This window comes from Urocampus carinirostris, chromosome 2, assembly GCF_059441175.1.
Source record: "Urocampus carinirostris isolate Australia breed hairy pipefish chromosome 2, RoL_Ucar_1.0, whole genome shotgun sequence".
Classification (NCBI taxonomy): Eukaryota; Metazoa; Chordata; class Actinopteri; order Syngnathiformes; family Syngnathidae; genus Urocampus; species Urocampus carinirostris.
This window is the reverse complement of record NC_142350.1, coordinates 12,018,942-12,035,125: the sequence shown is the minus strand read 5'-3', so window position 1 is coordinate 12,035,125 and position 16,184 is coordinate 12,018,942. Positions and strand designations below refer to the sequence as shown.

Below are 16,184 nucleotides of genomic sequence, written 5' to 3'. Positions count from 1 at the left end.
ATATTTGTGCTACGTATCCCTTTCATTCAGAAGGAATCTGTGAGTTAGCCGCTCCCCGATGCTAAAACGCTCACTGCTATTTGGTTGTTGCGGTCTTTGTCCCACCCCGCCTGCATTGATTAGATTAGATGGCAGAGTACAATGTGACATTGACGGGCGTTTTGTTTTCCCCAAGTTGAACCTTTTTTAAACATCTTTAATTTTAATACAAATATGAAAATATTAGAAAATATAGTAAACATAATGGTAAAATGAAAAATCGATAGCGGAATGTTTTAAAACTAACAATATAAAGGTGTTAGAATGGCTTAGCCAAAGTCCACAACTCATTCCTATAGAACAAGGATCGGGAACCTTTTTGACCCAAAGAACCACAATAGCAAAATATTTGGATTAATTTTGAGAGAGCAATACCATCTATTTTAGCGCAATTTATTTCACTGTGTGAGGTTAGAGGTTCTGATGAAATTGATAAAATAAGAATACTGTAATACCAAAGCCTCTGTCCCATACCGACAAATACCACTCTAAACTAGTTTTCCTCTCGCAATTAATTATTTGTTAAGGGTTATTTGGACCTTCATTTTTCATGAATAATGGTCTCAAAATAAGGTGCAAGCAGAGTTTTTATGGGGAGAAATGTCACAATGTACTGCAAATGAGGATACTGGCGTTTTTACCTACAGTGCAGATGGTGCGGTGTGCAAAGCAAAAGTATGAAAGTATGCTCTTTATATACTGGACCGAACATTTCAATACATTAGCCTGTGTTAGCTATGTGCTCATTGACTCGTCTCCGTGCTTATCAGAGTTGTGACGCAATAGGAGAGTATTGCCAAAGTTTCATTTTATCCCCCAGCTATATGTACTGATGAAAAGAGCCATGTTTGGCACATGTGCCATAGGTTCTCGGCCTCTGTTATAGAGCAAATGTGGAAAGATCTGAAAACCTTTGTGCACAAACCATCACTAACAAACCTTGTAAGGAAGAATAGAATAAGACAGTATTTCCGTTTCACAGTACTTTTGCAATGCACTCTATTTTTGATAAAAACATATGAATTCCACTCTGGACAGAAATAAATGTTGTGTGATTGCATAAGATTAGAAAGATGATGCCAAAAGGAAATGCTTGCTGTATTCAAAGCTAAAGGCGGTCCATTGGCCAGCTTGTGCTTTTTCCACATTACGCAACACTGTGATGTTCATTTAAGCGCATTTACAAAAAAAAAAAAAAAGAAAGAAGCTCTTTTTCTGCCACTTATGATATTGACCAGTTGTTATTTTACTTAAGTCTGTGAAATTCTTTCTTCTCAAAGCACTTTGTAGGTCAAAATCAATGCGCGCGGGCCCGATATGGTCCCTGAAAGGGTTTTCCACGGCCCCTGAGATGATCTCCATTCACTACTGTGTCATACACCATGAATCATAGTGGATTTTTTTCACTGTATGTTACTTCTCATGAAGAAATTGTTGATTTTGATAAGTACATTTTTTGCACTTTATTTCATTGAACTTTAATTTTATCCAATTTTATTTTGAAAAGATTTCAGTTGAGAGAAAAAAAACATTTAAAGGGACATTACGTATTATTTAGCACCTCCTAGTGGTAAAAAAAATTAAAAAACAAATAATATTGATTTGAATAATAAGCAAAAATACATGAACTACCATATAAATGTGCATTTTTCAAAATAATTTTCGGTCAAGAAATTTGCATTTATTTTACATCATATTAGGCTCACCTAGGGGAAGCGGACATGTTTTTCGGCCATTTTGCTGGTATGGGTTCCCCTCAAAACTAAAAACCTTGTTAAATGCTGGGCAGAAAAATAAGATACATGGCTTAGTACTTGATACAGCGACGTCTAGTCAAGTTAAGTCAAGTCATGTTTTTTTGTATAGCCTTTCATCACAAGTAACTCTCTCGAACCTGCGGTTCTCTTCTTGGCTCTTGGGATCCCTAGTAGAACAGCCTTTTCAGAGCAAAGTGGTTAAGTATTACACAATGCCACTTTAGGCACATTTAGCGTATGTTTGCTTAAATAGAAACTATAGGCTACAGATGGTGGCTGAATAACAGACTTCTTTCATTTAATGTTCACTCTATGGAGGTTATTTTTTTTTTAATTTGTCTTTTGATTATTTTGAAAATGAAAAATTACTATAAGATCCATAATAAAATATTGGTTTGTTTATCTGATCATTTTGGAATATATTTGTCAGGTTTTTAGTAAGTTCAATCAGGTAAACAAACATATTGAGCATTTGATTAGTTCGGCTCTCGGCTTCTTGCCACATTCTTTATTTGGCCCTTTGTCCATTTGACTCAGACACTCTTTCTGTACATGCTCATGCTCCACTGACCGGTAAAATTTGGAAGTGCTTGATCTTCTGGTGGTGGCACAAGGTGAGCACGAAGGCCTTGGGGTTACTTTGACTGTCCCGCAACAGGAATAACCTAACAAAAGAGAAATTATTTTGAGGACAATTTTCACGCACCCACATTTTACTGCGTGAACCAATATCTGTAAATAATTAAAAGAGGCTGTAAAACGGACGCGGAATATATTGTGGTTAAATTATCAAGTATACAATCTTACCCGTCTACTTGGCCTTGTTGTATGATCATTTTGTGGGCTTCTTCTCTCATGATGCGTCCGTGAAACCAAACCTGCGTTCTGTGGATGACTGGTTGAAAACACAGGAAAACACATATTAGCCTTCTCACTGATCAGTCAGAATATATATCTAGTCACAATTGCATATAAATGCATAACATTGGATGTAATGGAAATTGTGTCCAGTTCGTGACGTGGAGTGTGTCGATCCTATTCACTAGACCAGGGTTCAGGAACCTATGGCGCTTTTTATGAGTACATATAGTTTGTAGATAAAATAGAACTTGTGCAAATCTCAATCTCATGAATCTCAGGCTTTATGTAAAGAAGATTGTTGCACACGCAAAGCTGAGACAATACTGATGCCTTTAGGATATATGACACATTTTTAATGATAGTTTACTGTCAAGATGTGTAAATAATCGTTTATATGGAAGATCATTGAACAATCTATGTTCAAGTTGAGACACCTTATAATAAAAAGCCACAGAAAAAACTTGAACCCAAAACAAACGTTTTTCCCTGGAAGTCTAGCAAAGCACCATGACAATTTCATTAGGTGAGCGGTAAAAATGGGCATAGCTATACACTGGGCACGCACACTCTTTCTCCTTTGCCCAGCACCGTTTGCACTGAAGGTAAATACGTTAGTGTCCTCGTTAGCGGTACTGCATTTTGTAACATCTTTACAAAAGAACAATGCAGCCACCGTGTTTTGAAACTACATTTTTGAGACAAAAATGACAGTCAAAATGAGCCTCAACACTCTTAAGTAACTGTGGGAAGGAGACAAATTTTAAGTGGTATATCTATGTTGACACAGGACACAGGCTCTGGCATAAATATTATTGTATTAGTTTTATCAAATTATTTAACATCACACAGTGAAATAAAATGAGCTGAATAATTAGCCTTTGTCTCGAGAGCGGGTTTGGCGGTTTTGTAGAAATTTGTCTTAAGTATATGGTGTTGTTTTGCTTTTATGGTATTTGGGTCAAAAAGGTTCCTGGCCCCTACTCTTGACCATGAGAGCAGTGATTTTCAACCTTTTTCGAGCCGAAAAAAACACCACCAGTCAATGTTGTTGCATCACCAGTAAAAGTTAATCCCAATGAAAAATAGCTTTCGCTAGACCGAACAGGCAAACACATTGGATAATGTCCCACAGTACAGTAAAACTACACTGGACTGGCAATATAGATGTCCCATAAATACGCAATAGGTTTTATCTCATTATTAGACTATTTTTTGGTCACAGTACATTAGTGTTGATGTTATTATTGGGCCGGGCCGCGAGAATATTGTCAGACATTTAACTGGATTGTGGTACAGCCGACTCACAAAGTCTTTAGAAAGTGCACGAGATTCTGAAATGAATTACAAGTAAGGCTTTGTGGGAAAGAATTTGGAAGTTCTGAACTGAATGAAGCAAATGAAATTGTGGGATGTAATTCGGTCATTCTGAACTGAATTAGGAGAACAGCATATTGCTTAGTAATTCTGTCGCCCTGAAAGATACAAGTAAGTGCGCCTTGTAGTCCGAAAATATGGTAGTGGTACCTGTGCTCAAAGCGGACGGGTGCAGGGGTGACGGGCTTCCCAGGACATTCATACGCTGACTCCGTTTCTTCATGTAACAAAAAAAGATGCGTCAAACAGAAAAAAAAAACAAAGGATAATTTCATTCCCCCTTCCTTTGCGTTACCCTCCAAGTTTGTCCCTCCTCTAGGGCGGCGCTCTGGGCCTCAACAGGGTTGTCGATGACTCTGCCGGTGCGCCCCGAGAAGTCCATCGCTACCAGGGAGTTCTCTGACACGCTTCTCTGTTAGAAGAAAGGGCAGGGATGAGGAAAAAGTTGGGTTGGGAGTGATGGTAGGGGTCGGCAGAGGGTGACGGAAGGTAGGGGGATGAAGAGAAGACGGAGGGGACTGCACAAAGGTCAGAGGTCTAACAAGCCAGACACACTCACTGGGGCGTGACAAATCCCGTCTGCACAGAGACCCACTTCAGTCCACTTCCAAATTGCACATGACCCCCTTGGCTTTCTAACTTTCCTGTCTGAATTATTTTAATCAACGATAAGTACTTTCTCTTTAAAAAGTAACAAACTTCCTGTCACATGTTTCAAGCGGAGGTAGAACAACAGGTTTCCGACCTCTTTGTGCAAGGCAAATCAAGAAAGATTTTTTACTCAGGAAAATGTGGCACTTCTTACCAGAAAGGGCTTAGTAAAATGTTAACAAGGAATGATTGGACAATTACACAGGCTCAAAGTGTTGTTTTTCTTATTGATGTTCACTATGTTTTGTGTATTGTTACCCAATGAAAAATCTATTGCAGTCAGGTCATCCTGGAAGGGGGATTACTAATTGTGAGGCCCCTTTTCAAGTTTTTTTTTTATTTACTTCATGTTGAGGTTTTGAGTTTTTTCCTTGCATGTTGGTTTCAGATCAGGGGACCGTTTAATAGTGGCCTGCGCAGACCTTTGAGACATGATGTGATTAAGGGCTAAACAAATAAACGTGACTTGACTTGATTCGGACCAGCTTTCAACATGGTCTGCAATAGCCATTCAGCGACGAGAATGGTTAAATGCAGCCGATTATGTCAGAGGTATGATCGGGCCGAAAAAAACTATCAAGCCCGACCCTACCCTGGCTCAGGGGTACAAAGCCCGACCTAGCACGAACCTGACCAATTAACTTGATTTGAAAGACCGGGCCAGAGGCAAACCCGAAATTTCATATTATATTTGTGAGGACTCAGGAAGAGGAGAGGTGATTATGATAAATGAAAGCCTGTCTTTTGTAACAAAATGTAAGTTACACAAGACTATGTAAAAATTCTTTGGAGGTTACATAAACTGACAATTTTCCATCACAGACGGTTGCATGCAGTTGCACTTTCGTTTGGTGATGTGGGTGATGTATAAGTCACAAGTGATTGTCGTAATACACAACAGCTGTTTAAATGGGAGGGCACTCACTGAGGTGATTTGAGATTGGGGACACGTGCTGTCAGCACATCCAGGACACACATAGAAAACCATGAAGTACGGCACATGGGGTTGGAGAATGTTGAGTGTGCAAGACTCCACTGGTGAGTTTAATACATTTTACTGCTTCCTTGATATAGGTGCTCTGTTTGTTGTTGTAAATTTCATCCGTTAAACTTAACTGTTTACTTTTCTCATTTTAAAATGTTGCAGTATGGAAATTGTAGTGTTGAAGGCAATCCTATTAATGTGCTCTACATTTCTTTATACTGGTGCTGAATTTGTGTTTAGATGGACGCATAACTTCATTTAAATATTGATTCAGCTATGTTCTATGTGGATAGAATAGAATAGAATAGAATATACCTTTATTGTCATTGTTACAAAATGGGTTAACATATTGTGACAACGAAATTGGGCATGACACTCCAGTTTTACACATTAACAGTGAGGTATGAGCCAAGAAGATAAAGGAACAGAGAAGATAAGGTTATAAAACAAGGGGGATAAGGCTATAGTTATAATTTACATGGCATTTACACAAGAAATGTCGGCATGTGGGATGTTACATACAGTGTTGTCGTGATACCGTTGGTATCGTAAGGGTTGTGCAATATTGCATTTGGTGCAAAGTCATCATAGTGCAAAAAAATAGTCAGCATATGCATTGGTGCAAACATAGACATCATAGTGCAGAAAAAGGAAATGGTCAGACAATGTGCAAGGTGAGCAGTAAACGTAGTGCAGTCGACATGTGCAAGAACATAGACATGAGTACCATTATATTCGTATGAGGTAGTGTTGGCACGAGTTTTCAGTTTTTTTGTGCGGTGTCTGTTTTGAGCAGTGAACAAACATATTGCAGACAGCATGTACGTGAGTACCATTTTACATTCGTGTGAGGTAGTTTTTTGCAACAGTTTTCAGTTTTTTGTGCGGTGTCTGTTTAGGGTGGTAATGGCTGTGGGGAAGAAACTGTCTCTGAGTCTGTTTGGTTTTGCTTTGTGTGACCTGTAGCGCTTGCCGGAAGGCAGCAGGTCGAAGAGGTGGTGGCCGGGGTGAGAAAAGTCCTTGATGATGTTTTCTGCTCTGCTGAGGTAGCGAGAGCAGGCAATGTCCTCCAGACTGGGCAGAGAGCAGCCGACAATTCTCTGGGCTGTTTTGATGATCCTCTGGAGCTTTTTCCTGTCTGCTGCTGTGCACCCAGCATACCACACCGTGATACAGTATGTTAGGATGCTCTCCACTGTGGCTTTGTAAAAGGAAACCTGCAGCTGCTGTTTTAGATTATTTTTCCTGAGCAATCTCAGGAAGTGCAGTCGCTGCTGGGCCTTCCCTACCACCGCTCTGGTGTTTGCAGACCAGGAGAGGTCGTCGGAGATGTGCACACCCAGAAATTTGAAAGAGTGGACTCTCTCTACACAGTCTCCTTTTATGGTGAGTGGTGCTGGATTCCTGCCATTCCTTCTGAAATCCAGAATCAGTTCTTCTGTTTTTGTGGTGTTCAATATGAGGTGGTTTTCCGAACACCACGTTGAAAGTGACTCCACCTCATCCCTGTATGCCGCCTCGTCCCCTTCAGAGATGAGGCCGATCAAGGTGGTATCGTCAGCGAACTTAATTATAGTGTTTGTGGGGTGGGTCGGTGAGCAGTCGGAGCTGCAGAGGGTGAAAAGCAGGGAGCTCAGTGCACAACCTTGGGGGGAGCCAGTGTTCAGTGTTAGGGTGGGAGAGACGTGGGTACCGAGTTTCACCGTCTGTGGGCGGTTGGAGAGGAAGTCCATTATCCAGTGGCAGATGGAGGGAGAGAGTCCTAGGTGTGCAAGTTTCTCCACCAGGATCTCCGGGATAATGGTGTTGAAGGCTGAGCTGAAGTCCAGAAAGAGCATTCTGACGTAGCTCCCCCCGGTGGTCCAGGTGTTTCAGCACGGTGTGAAGTGCCATGAGGCTCTTTAACTCCACCCGGCAGAGTAAAGGCCCACATTAAACCACACCACCTACATTGGATATTACCGAATCTTACTGCAATATGTATTCTGTGTAGCACTATTTAGTTATGTATTCTGTGTAGCACTATTTAGTTACTCTATATAACACGCTACAGTGGGCATTTGCACGTCACACTGGGTATTTGTATATTGTATTCTTTTGGCTGTATTATTGTACTGTTCTCAGCTCAGGGATGCTGCTGGAAATGTGAATTTCCTTTTGGGGATAAATAAAGTATCTATCTATCTATCTATCTAAGTGCTGTGTTTATGGCGTCGTCAGTGGAGCGGTTTGCCCTGTAGGCAAACTGGTGGGGGTCCAGTGTGAGTGGCAGGGAGTTTTTGATGTGCCGGGACACTAACCTCTCGAAGCACTTCATGACCACAGGCAGAAGAGCTACAGGCCTGTAATCGTTGAGGCTTTCCATTGCTGACTTTTTGGGGATGGGAATGATGGTGGAGGTTTTGAGGTAAGGTGGGACGGTCGCCTGTGACAGGGACCGGTTGAAGATGGTGGTGAAGACCCCAGCCAGCGGATCGGAACAGTCCCTGAGTACCCTCCCTAGTACTCCATCCGGGCCAGTTGCCTTCCTGGGGTTTATGGTATTCAGCGAACGCCTAACTTCGTGCTCCTGAAATGTGAGGGAATTGCTGCTGGTTGTTGGTGGGTGTGATGTGGCTGTTTGTGGCCTTCCAGCTTCAAAGCGAGCGAAGAACTGATTAAGGTCCTCAGCTAGTGAAGCCTCAGCCTCAACAGTTGCCAGGTTATGGCCTCTGAAGTTGGTGATGTGTTGAAGGCCCTGCCACATCCTCCTCGGGTCATTTCCAGCGAAGAGGTGCTCGATCCTCCTTGTGTAGGCTGCTTTTGCTTTCTTGATGCCTCTCTTCAGGTCAGCCCTGGCCACCCCGTAAAGAGCCTTGTCTCCAGACCTGAAGGCGGTGTTGCGGTGTTTGAGGAGGGTGCGCACCTCGCTGGACATCCAGGGTTTTTGATTTGGGTAGTTTTTGATTTTTTTATATACTGTGACTTCATCCGTGCAGTAACGGATGTAGGATAAAACAGTGTCAGTGAATTTCTGGAGGTCATGGTGTTCAAATACCTCCCAGCAAGTTTGATCAAAACAGTCCTGCAGCTTGGAGAGGGCTCCCTCAGGCCACGTTTGTATTCTCCTCGTTACAGGTTTTGTTTTCCTTCGGATGGGGGTGTATGAGGGGGTAAGGGATAGGCATAGGTGATCGGTATTTACTAGGTGGGGGAGGGGGGAAGCTTTGTATGCGTTTTTGATGTTGCTGTAAACGCGGTCCAAAGTTTTTTCACCCCTTGTTGCACAGTTCACATGTTGAAAGAATTTTGGAAGAACAGTCCTTAAACATGCCTTATTAAAGTCGCCAGCGATAATGAAAGCTCCGTCGGGGTGTGCAAGCTGTTGTTTGTTGATGGCAGCGAGCAGGAGGTTTAGCGCTGTGCTAGCGTTAGCATCCGGAGGAATGTAAACAGCTATTACAATGAGCACAGTTAGCTCTCGCGGTATATAGAATGGTCTACACGATACCGCCAGAAACTCTAGATCGGGCGAGCAGTGTGAATCAATAATTCTGCTGTTATTGCACCACGCATTATGTGCGTAAATGCATAGTCCCCCACCTCTTTTTTTGCCGGAGTCTTCGTTGCGGTCGTATCAGTGTAGCGTGCGTCCTGCTAGCTGAACTGCAGCGTCGGGGATCCGCGGGTCAAGCCATGACTCCGTGATCACAAAAATATTGCTATTCCGTACGAAGCTGTTGGTAGCTATCCGCAGCTCAAGCTCACTGATTTTGTGTACGATGGATCTGGCGTTGGTCAGGAAGATACTCGGAAGCGCTTGTCGGTGTGGTCGCCTTTTTAGCTTCTCCGCTAAGCCTCCCCGAGAGCCTCGTTTTTGTTTACGTTCCCTCCGCCGTCTCCGTCGCTTGTTGGGCGGGCAGGTCACCCAGGGAGATCCCGGTGGTCTTCGTATGTCCTTTGGGATGTTGTTGTTGGTGTTGTAATCGTGAAATGAGTCGAAATCTAATCTTAGACCCAGGTTAATAAGTTCCTGGCGACTTAAGGTGATAGTTGCCGAACAGGTATTTATCAAAGAAAAGATGAGGGATAAAAGAACACTTAAAGTAAAAAGATTTACTGGAGAGACACGTGAAGCCGCTGCGTATAGTCGCGCCGCCATGTTGAATGGATGGATGTACTCATATATATTTTTATTTATTAGCATTTAATTAGATAAAATATTTGAATCAAAAACTCATAGAATCACACTGATCTCTGTCAACAGGTTTATAACCTCACTGTTCAACTAACTACTTACTCCCTACTCCTCTAACTACATACCCAACTGTTTAACAGACAAATGTGGACACAACTAAAATCATTGGACTCAATTTCAAGTTGTAACAGACTTCTTGTTCACTCGACACCCTTTTCGGCAGGGAATTCAAACAAAGACGAAAACTGACGGATTTTTTTTAGAGATTAGATGGAAAAAATTCTAGGATGTCCGTCATTTTGCCATAAACCACAGCAGTAGTACATCCTTCGATATCTAATGCGGCACTTTGAGAGAGAGAGAGACAGAGACAATGGATAACAATGACTGACACCGTTATCATTATTATTGTTATTATAGAATAAGGACAACCATATTTAATGCCACCCTTGGGCAATATTTTCAGACATTAAACTGCTCTGTGGTACCGATAATGTTGGGCACTCCTGTACTAAAATGAGGCGCAAAATTGAGGGAACAACTCTGCAATCTGGCAGATGAATGACAGCTCAGTGTAGATGTGTGCTGGCTGAATAGAGCGTTAGCATTAGCATGCCAGTAAGGCACGTGTGATAGCGCAGATTCTCACCACAGGTGTGGAGAAATGTGAGACGTTTGTCTTCCTCTGCTGCGGGACACTGTAACTCTTATACAGGACAAGGCCATACTAGGAAAACAAGAGTGGGGAAACATAAATACGGGCGGGTGATGAAATAAAAAACACGATTGGGATTAAATAAGGTACCTTTAGAAGTCTGAAGGCAGTCATCCAGCAGGTTCTGCTTTGTTCGTCTTCAGCACACAACATCTTGAGCTCCTTGCAGTCACCCCTCACTTTATTCGACTAACAAAACAACAACAGAAAAAAGTCAAATTTAATAAAGCAGTGAAATGCAGCAAGAATAAATTAGGACAGAGAGACAGTCCCCACCTATATATATGTATTATTAATCACATTAAGACATATGGGTTATTCACTCAGATGAAAAGAAAATGAAACATCAAGCACAATAAAACATTAGATACAAAAACAGGGAAAAAAAATCTTAACATGTGTTATAGCGAGCAGGATTCTGTTTGAAACACACATTAATAAATTAATCGGCATGCAAGCCAAAGAATCCTTTTTCCGGGTCAAGAAGAAACGTAATCATCATAAAGAAAATACATATCCAAATACACAATACTTTTAAACGTGTAAATTTTGAAACATTTAAATGTGGCGTTCAAAAGACTTATAAACTAAAATAGGAACCTTTGCGGTATACATGTGGTTTTGCCTATTATCACCAATTTGCGAAATTATTGATTGAAAATGGTAGAGAGTGGAAAAAACAGAAATCCACCCAAAAATCCATAAATAAACCCTCAAAAAGTACGGCAAGGAAAACAACTCTTTGGTATATCTGATGATGAATCGGACTTTGAAGGACATTAAATAAATATTGCTAACAATAATGTGGTATTGTGTTCATAAGTTTATGGCGTCAATATTGATTTTTATAATGTCCAAACGTATTCAAGATTGTTTGTCACTTACAATAACTAGATTGAGGTGAGAAAAAGGGAAACGACATTTGGAACTGATTTTTAATTAAAAAAAAATAGCGGTGCGCACTATACACGTTTGCACATAATACACAAATACGGCACATATCGTTTGCATCCATTTCATTCTTTTGCCTGAGCAAATAGCAGGGATACATTTATAAATTCCAAGTTCTTAAAATCCTGAAAAGCTTTGTACTACTGGTATAATAGTTTTCTGCTTCTTTGTTGTTGCAGAATTGATCTAGAATTCAATCAAGTTCTTGTCCTAACAAGCCTTAAAAAATATCTATTTCACTAACCTTAGCTACACTGAAAAAACAATTTTGCAGAAGCTTCTGTGGCTGTAAATCTATATTTAGCTACCCTAAAATGTTTACTTTCCATGTTACCCCTTCCACGCAAAAGCCTGAGCTTGGCATACTTCAAATCTTAAAAGTTGACTGGAATAAAAGGCATGCAAATCTTTCTCAGGCGCCAATCTTCACCTCCACGACTTTACATGAAAGTGAAGGAGATTTGGTCACACCCTTGAGCATTTCTTGTAAGAGCATAAAGCTACATTGCGCTTTTACGGCTGAAAAGCGTCGCCGTGCTGGCTTTTGTAAACACTTTTCCTCCAGTGGCGATGAGGGCCAGCAGGGCCTTTGCAACAAATTAATTTCATGTAACCATGGAGACAATGCGGGCACCACCCGTCAAGTAAAATCCCTAACCCAATTCTGCACTGTCACCCCCGCTGACAGCATCTGACATGACGGTTGGCTAGCATGTATGTGTACGTAAGCGAGCTATGGGTGGGGTGGGGGAGGTTGGTTGGTTGGGCAGATTCTCTCTACCATCCTGGTTTATCCCATTGGGCTTATCCCAGATCAGCAGGTGACCCAACACAGATAACTCCTAGAGTGGGACACACAGTGTTTGAACCCCTGCTGTGTGGTTTTAACCCCCGTGTCCTCTGACCCCCAGGCACAATTACACATTCTACACACATGGTTGCAAAGGTTACACAGGTGCCTTAGTTACAACAAGGGCTGTGACGATTAGCCAACGTTGTCAACAAAAATTGATAATCAATAGACGACAATAATATTCACTTTTAACTATTGTCGCCAAACACTTTTTTTTTTCAACACAGAGAGGCATCTCTACATGGAAATGATCTCTGCTGAAAGTCACTCATGCAGAATAGCGTCTCTGTCTCGAGCAGTAACATTAACATACAGAAATGGTGGGGTCAACATCAACTACACCAACCAAGACTTTTAAAGTTTGGGAGCATTTGAGCTAGCCAGGTTAATCAAAAGATTACTTGCGGAACAAAGAAGACCTTGCGGAACAAGGCGATGGATTGATGAACACGAACATTTAAAGAGCATGTTGGATAGTTGAACGAAACATAGCCTTAGCTCGGTATGATTCTGTAACATTCAAATAAATACTGTTTTGATGACATGCAAACATATTTGAGATTAAATGAATGCAGTCCGAAGAACAAACCTCAGTTGCTAAAACGTTAAAAATGCCAAACGTCAGTCTTCGGTCTCCCGAAGTCCAAAATCAAGTGCCTTCAGCCGGTACAAAATGCTGCAGCGAGGCTTTTAACTAAGACAAGTTTGATCACATTACCCTGATTTTAGCTAACCTGCATTGGGTTCCCTGTTAGCTTAAGATGTAATTTTAAGGTTCTGTTGGTAGTAGACAAAATCATGCATTGACTTGTTCCCTCAATCTTTCAGATATAATTTACTCCTATGTTCCGGTCCAGAGCCTTCGCTTTGAAAATGCTGCTCTACAAGAGCCGCAGGTTCGAGAGTGTTCTCCATTTGGGCCCGGTGCTGTGGAATGCTCTTCCCCCTGAGATCTGATCTGCAACCTCAGTGGAACTGTTTAAATCTAAGCTTAAAACACACTTCTATTCTATAGCATATGAATAACCTATATTCTATGTTGACAATATCTGTGTATCTGTGTATTATTTGCCCTCATGTAAGTTTTAGATCAGGTGATGGTGTCATAATAGTCTGTGGGGTTTGCAAAAATCTGTGGTCTGTGCAGCCCTTTGAGACTCTTTGAGATTAAGGGCTATACAAATAAACATGACTTGACTTGACTCAAGTTCTTTTGCTACAGATTTTGCAGTTGACCAATGAATGTACATTACAAAATGCACATATGTTATATTTACTGTTCTACTGCTGTTAGTGAGTCTGTTCTTGGTTTCCAACAGTGATTCTCAATTATCCATCAATCCATTATCTGCACCGCTTAACCTCAGTAGGGTTGCAGGGGTGCTGGAACCCATGCCAGCTATCTTCGGGCAGTGGGCAGAGGATACCTTGAACTTGTTGCCAGCCAGTCACAGGGCACACAGAGACGGATAGCTCACTAGCTCATTCACACCTAGGGACAATTTGGACCGGCCAATTAACCTGACATGCATGTTTTTGAAATGTGGGAGGAAACTGGAGTGCCCGGAGGAAACCCACACAAGCACGGGCAGAACGTGCAAACTCCGCACAGGTGATTTGATCACAGGACCTCAGAACTGTGCCGCGGACGCGCTAACCACTCATCCACCGTGCCACCCAATTCTCAATTATTTTATTTAAATTTTCCACAGTATGTTCAACAGAAGATGTAATTTTCATTGTTCCCATTTTCTTCCGTTTATAATACTTTTCAACACAATTACCGTATAGGGCGCACCGGGTTATAGGGCGCACCCCCCCCCAAAAAGTTTTTGGTCCTATATCTTCCATAGATAAGGCGCACCGGATTATAAGGCGCTACAATGGGAACGTCGACAAAACAGTCAGATGATTCAGTCAAACTGATTACCCCCTTAACATTCCCAAAGCTTGCAAAGAAGCAAATACGTGTCGTAGACACGTGCGGATGCGGTGTCCGTACGATGTCACTTAAATGCGTCATTTCAAATATCATTCGGAAGGTTGAAGTCTTGGGATTCAAGAAATGCCAAACATTTCTATGTTTCTATTTTCTTTTTCGCTCACAACTTTACATATGCATATGACAATAAACACTTGGAATTGAGTTTAATTCACTCAACTCATCACAGCAACATCAAGATCGTTCTAAAACAAGATACCGGGAAAATATAAAGCCGCATAGGTCACCTAAGTTCTCACGTTCAATAATGTTACGCAATCATGGTCTTCTTACAACCGTGAGTGAAGTAAATCCAGGAGAGTAGAATATTTACAAATACAGACTAATGAAACGTGTTTCTTTATGGCGTACTTTAGCAAGCTTGCTAAGCTTGCTACGCCATTGCTAAACTCGGCCGATTGCAGGGTTTGTTTTGGCCATCTAGCCAATCCGAGGCTCCGAATAACTTCAGCCAATAGCGATCGATTTAACGGATGACTGACACATCTTTTTCGGTCAATTGCAGGGTTTGTTTCGGCGCTCTAGCCAATCCGAGGCTCCGAATAACTTCAGTCAATAGTGATCGATTCAAATGAGGATTGACACATTGGTTAGCCAATGAAACGCCGGTATATAAATCCCAGCATACACCGCGGACTACTCCACGTTCGGGGTAAAATCGAGTCGGCGGCTGTTGAGTAAGTTGCGAGACCTTGCGAATTTAATATTGAGCCATATATAAGGCGCACTGTGTTATAAGGCGCATGGTCAGCTTTTGAAAAAAATTAAGACTTTTAGGTGCGCCTTATAGTGCGGAAAATACGGTAAATCCACTTTATGCGAAATGTATTAGTCTGACTGTCCGACTAATTGTTTCAATAGTTGGTGCCTAGTAGACTACATAAATAGTCAGTTGCAGACATAAGTTACAAATGGGGTGAGACAAGATCATTCAGACCAGTCACTGAGTACAATTTTAGTTTGGTCCGTTTTTTGGCACATGGTCTACCCGAGGATTACCAAGCATCATTTAGGTATTCTGCTGTGTCTGTTATTTTTACCTTGATGGAGAACTGGTAGTCTGTAGGAGCATTTTGTAGTTTTCTGCCAGTGATAATAGTGAAGACGTTACTGTCATCCAAATCAGATAACAGCTGCAGGTGTCGAGGCTCCTGTTCAGTAAAAGAAAAATGATGCTTGAATTGTGACAATATCAATTTTTTAACTGTTTCTACTTTCTTAAACAAGACTCAAACTATACCCAAACGGAGAACAAAAGAACTAAATACAGCTACTGACCAAATAAATCACAATCTAAATTGTTGTCAAACCACTGCAAAAGTTACTCTACTCAAAACAAGATTTTTTTGTTGTTCATTGCACACTTCTATATTTTGTAGTATAATTGTATACTAGCAAACAAAGAACAACTGAATAGTCTTTAAGATATCCCTCCAATCTTTATCTAATGCTGTGATGAGGTCCTCCGCCTTTTGGGGAGGTTGCTCATTTTCGGGGTGACATTGATTAAAACAATGTCACTGTGTTAAATATTTACACATACAAAAGGTACAACTGAGTTTCCTATGTCAGATTCCGCAAAATGTATTCTCTGGATTTAACCTATCCCTGAGACGCAACGGGCACAGAAAATGTCACAACGATCCAGGGTCAGTGCCTTCGGTCAAGGAAACTTACAGGAAAACAACCTGTCTAACTGAGGAAGTTCCTGCTGTGAAGCAGCCATGCTGACCGCTCCTTCACCCTGCCAGTAAATGTGAATCATGTTTCAAATGAAACCAGGGAGAGGTGGAAAGCTACCCGTTTAAATGTGACACAA

The 16,184-nt window shown here is 41.4% G+C and overlaps 1 protein-coding gene across 2 annotated transcripts in view; it reads right to left on the bottom strand.

Moving 5' to 3' along the window:
- LOC148371056 (growth factor receptor-bound protein 10-like) overlaps positions 1-16,184 on the bottom strand; it is an 80,363-nt gene that overhangs the window by 12,902 nt on the left and 51,277 nt on the right. For both annotated transcript variants that reach the window (XM_088328930.1, XM_088328931.1), the window contains 7 exons: positions 15,406-15,516; positions 10,650-10,748; positions 10,494-10,571; positions 4,327-4,443; positions 4,182-4,248; positions 2,604-2,691; positions 2,368-2,461 (listed from right to left, as the gene is read on the bottom strand). In XM_088328930.1, coding sequence (XP_088185056.1) covers positions 2,368-2,461; positions 2,604-2,691; positions 4,182-4,248; positions 4,327-4,443; positions 10,494-10,571; positions 10,650-10,748; positions 15,406-15,516 — 654 coding nt within the window. The remainder of the gene's footprint in view (positions 1-2,367; positions 2,462-2,603; positions 2,692-4,181; positions 4,249-4,326; positions 4,444-10,493; positions 10,572-10,649; positions 10,749-15,405; positions 15,517-16,184) is intronic.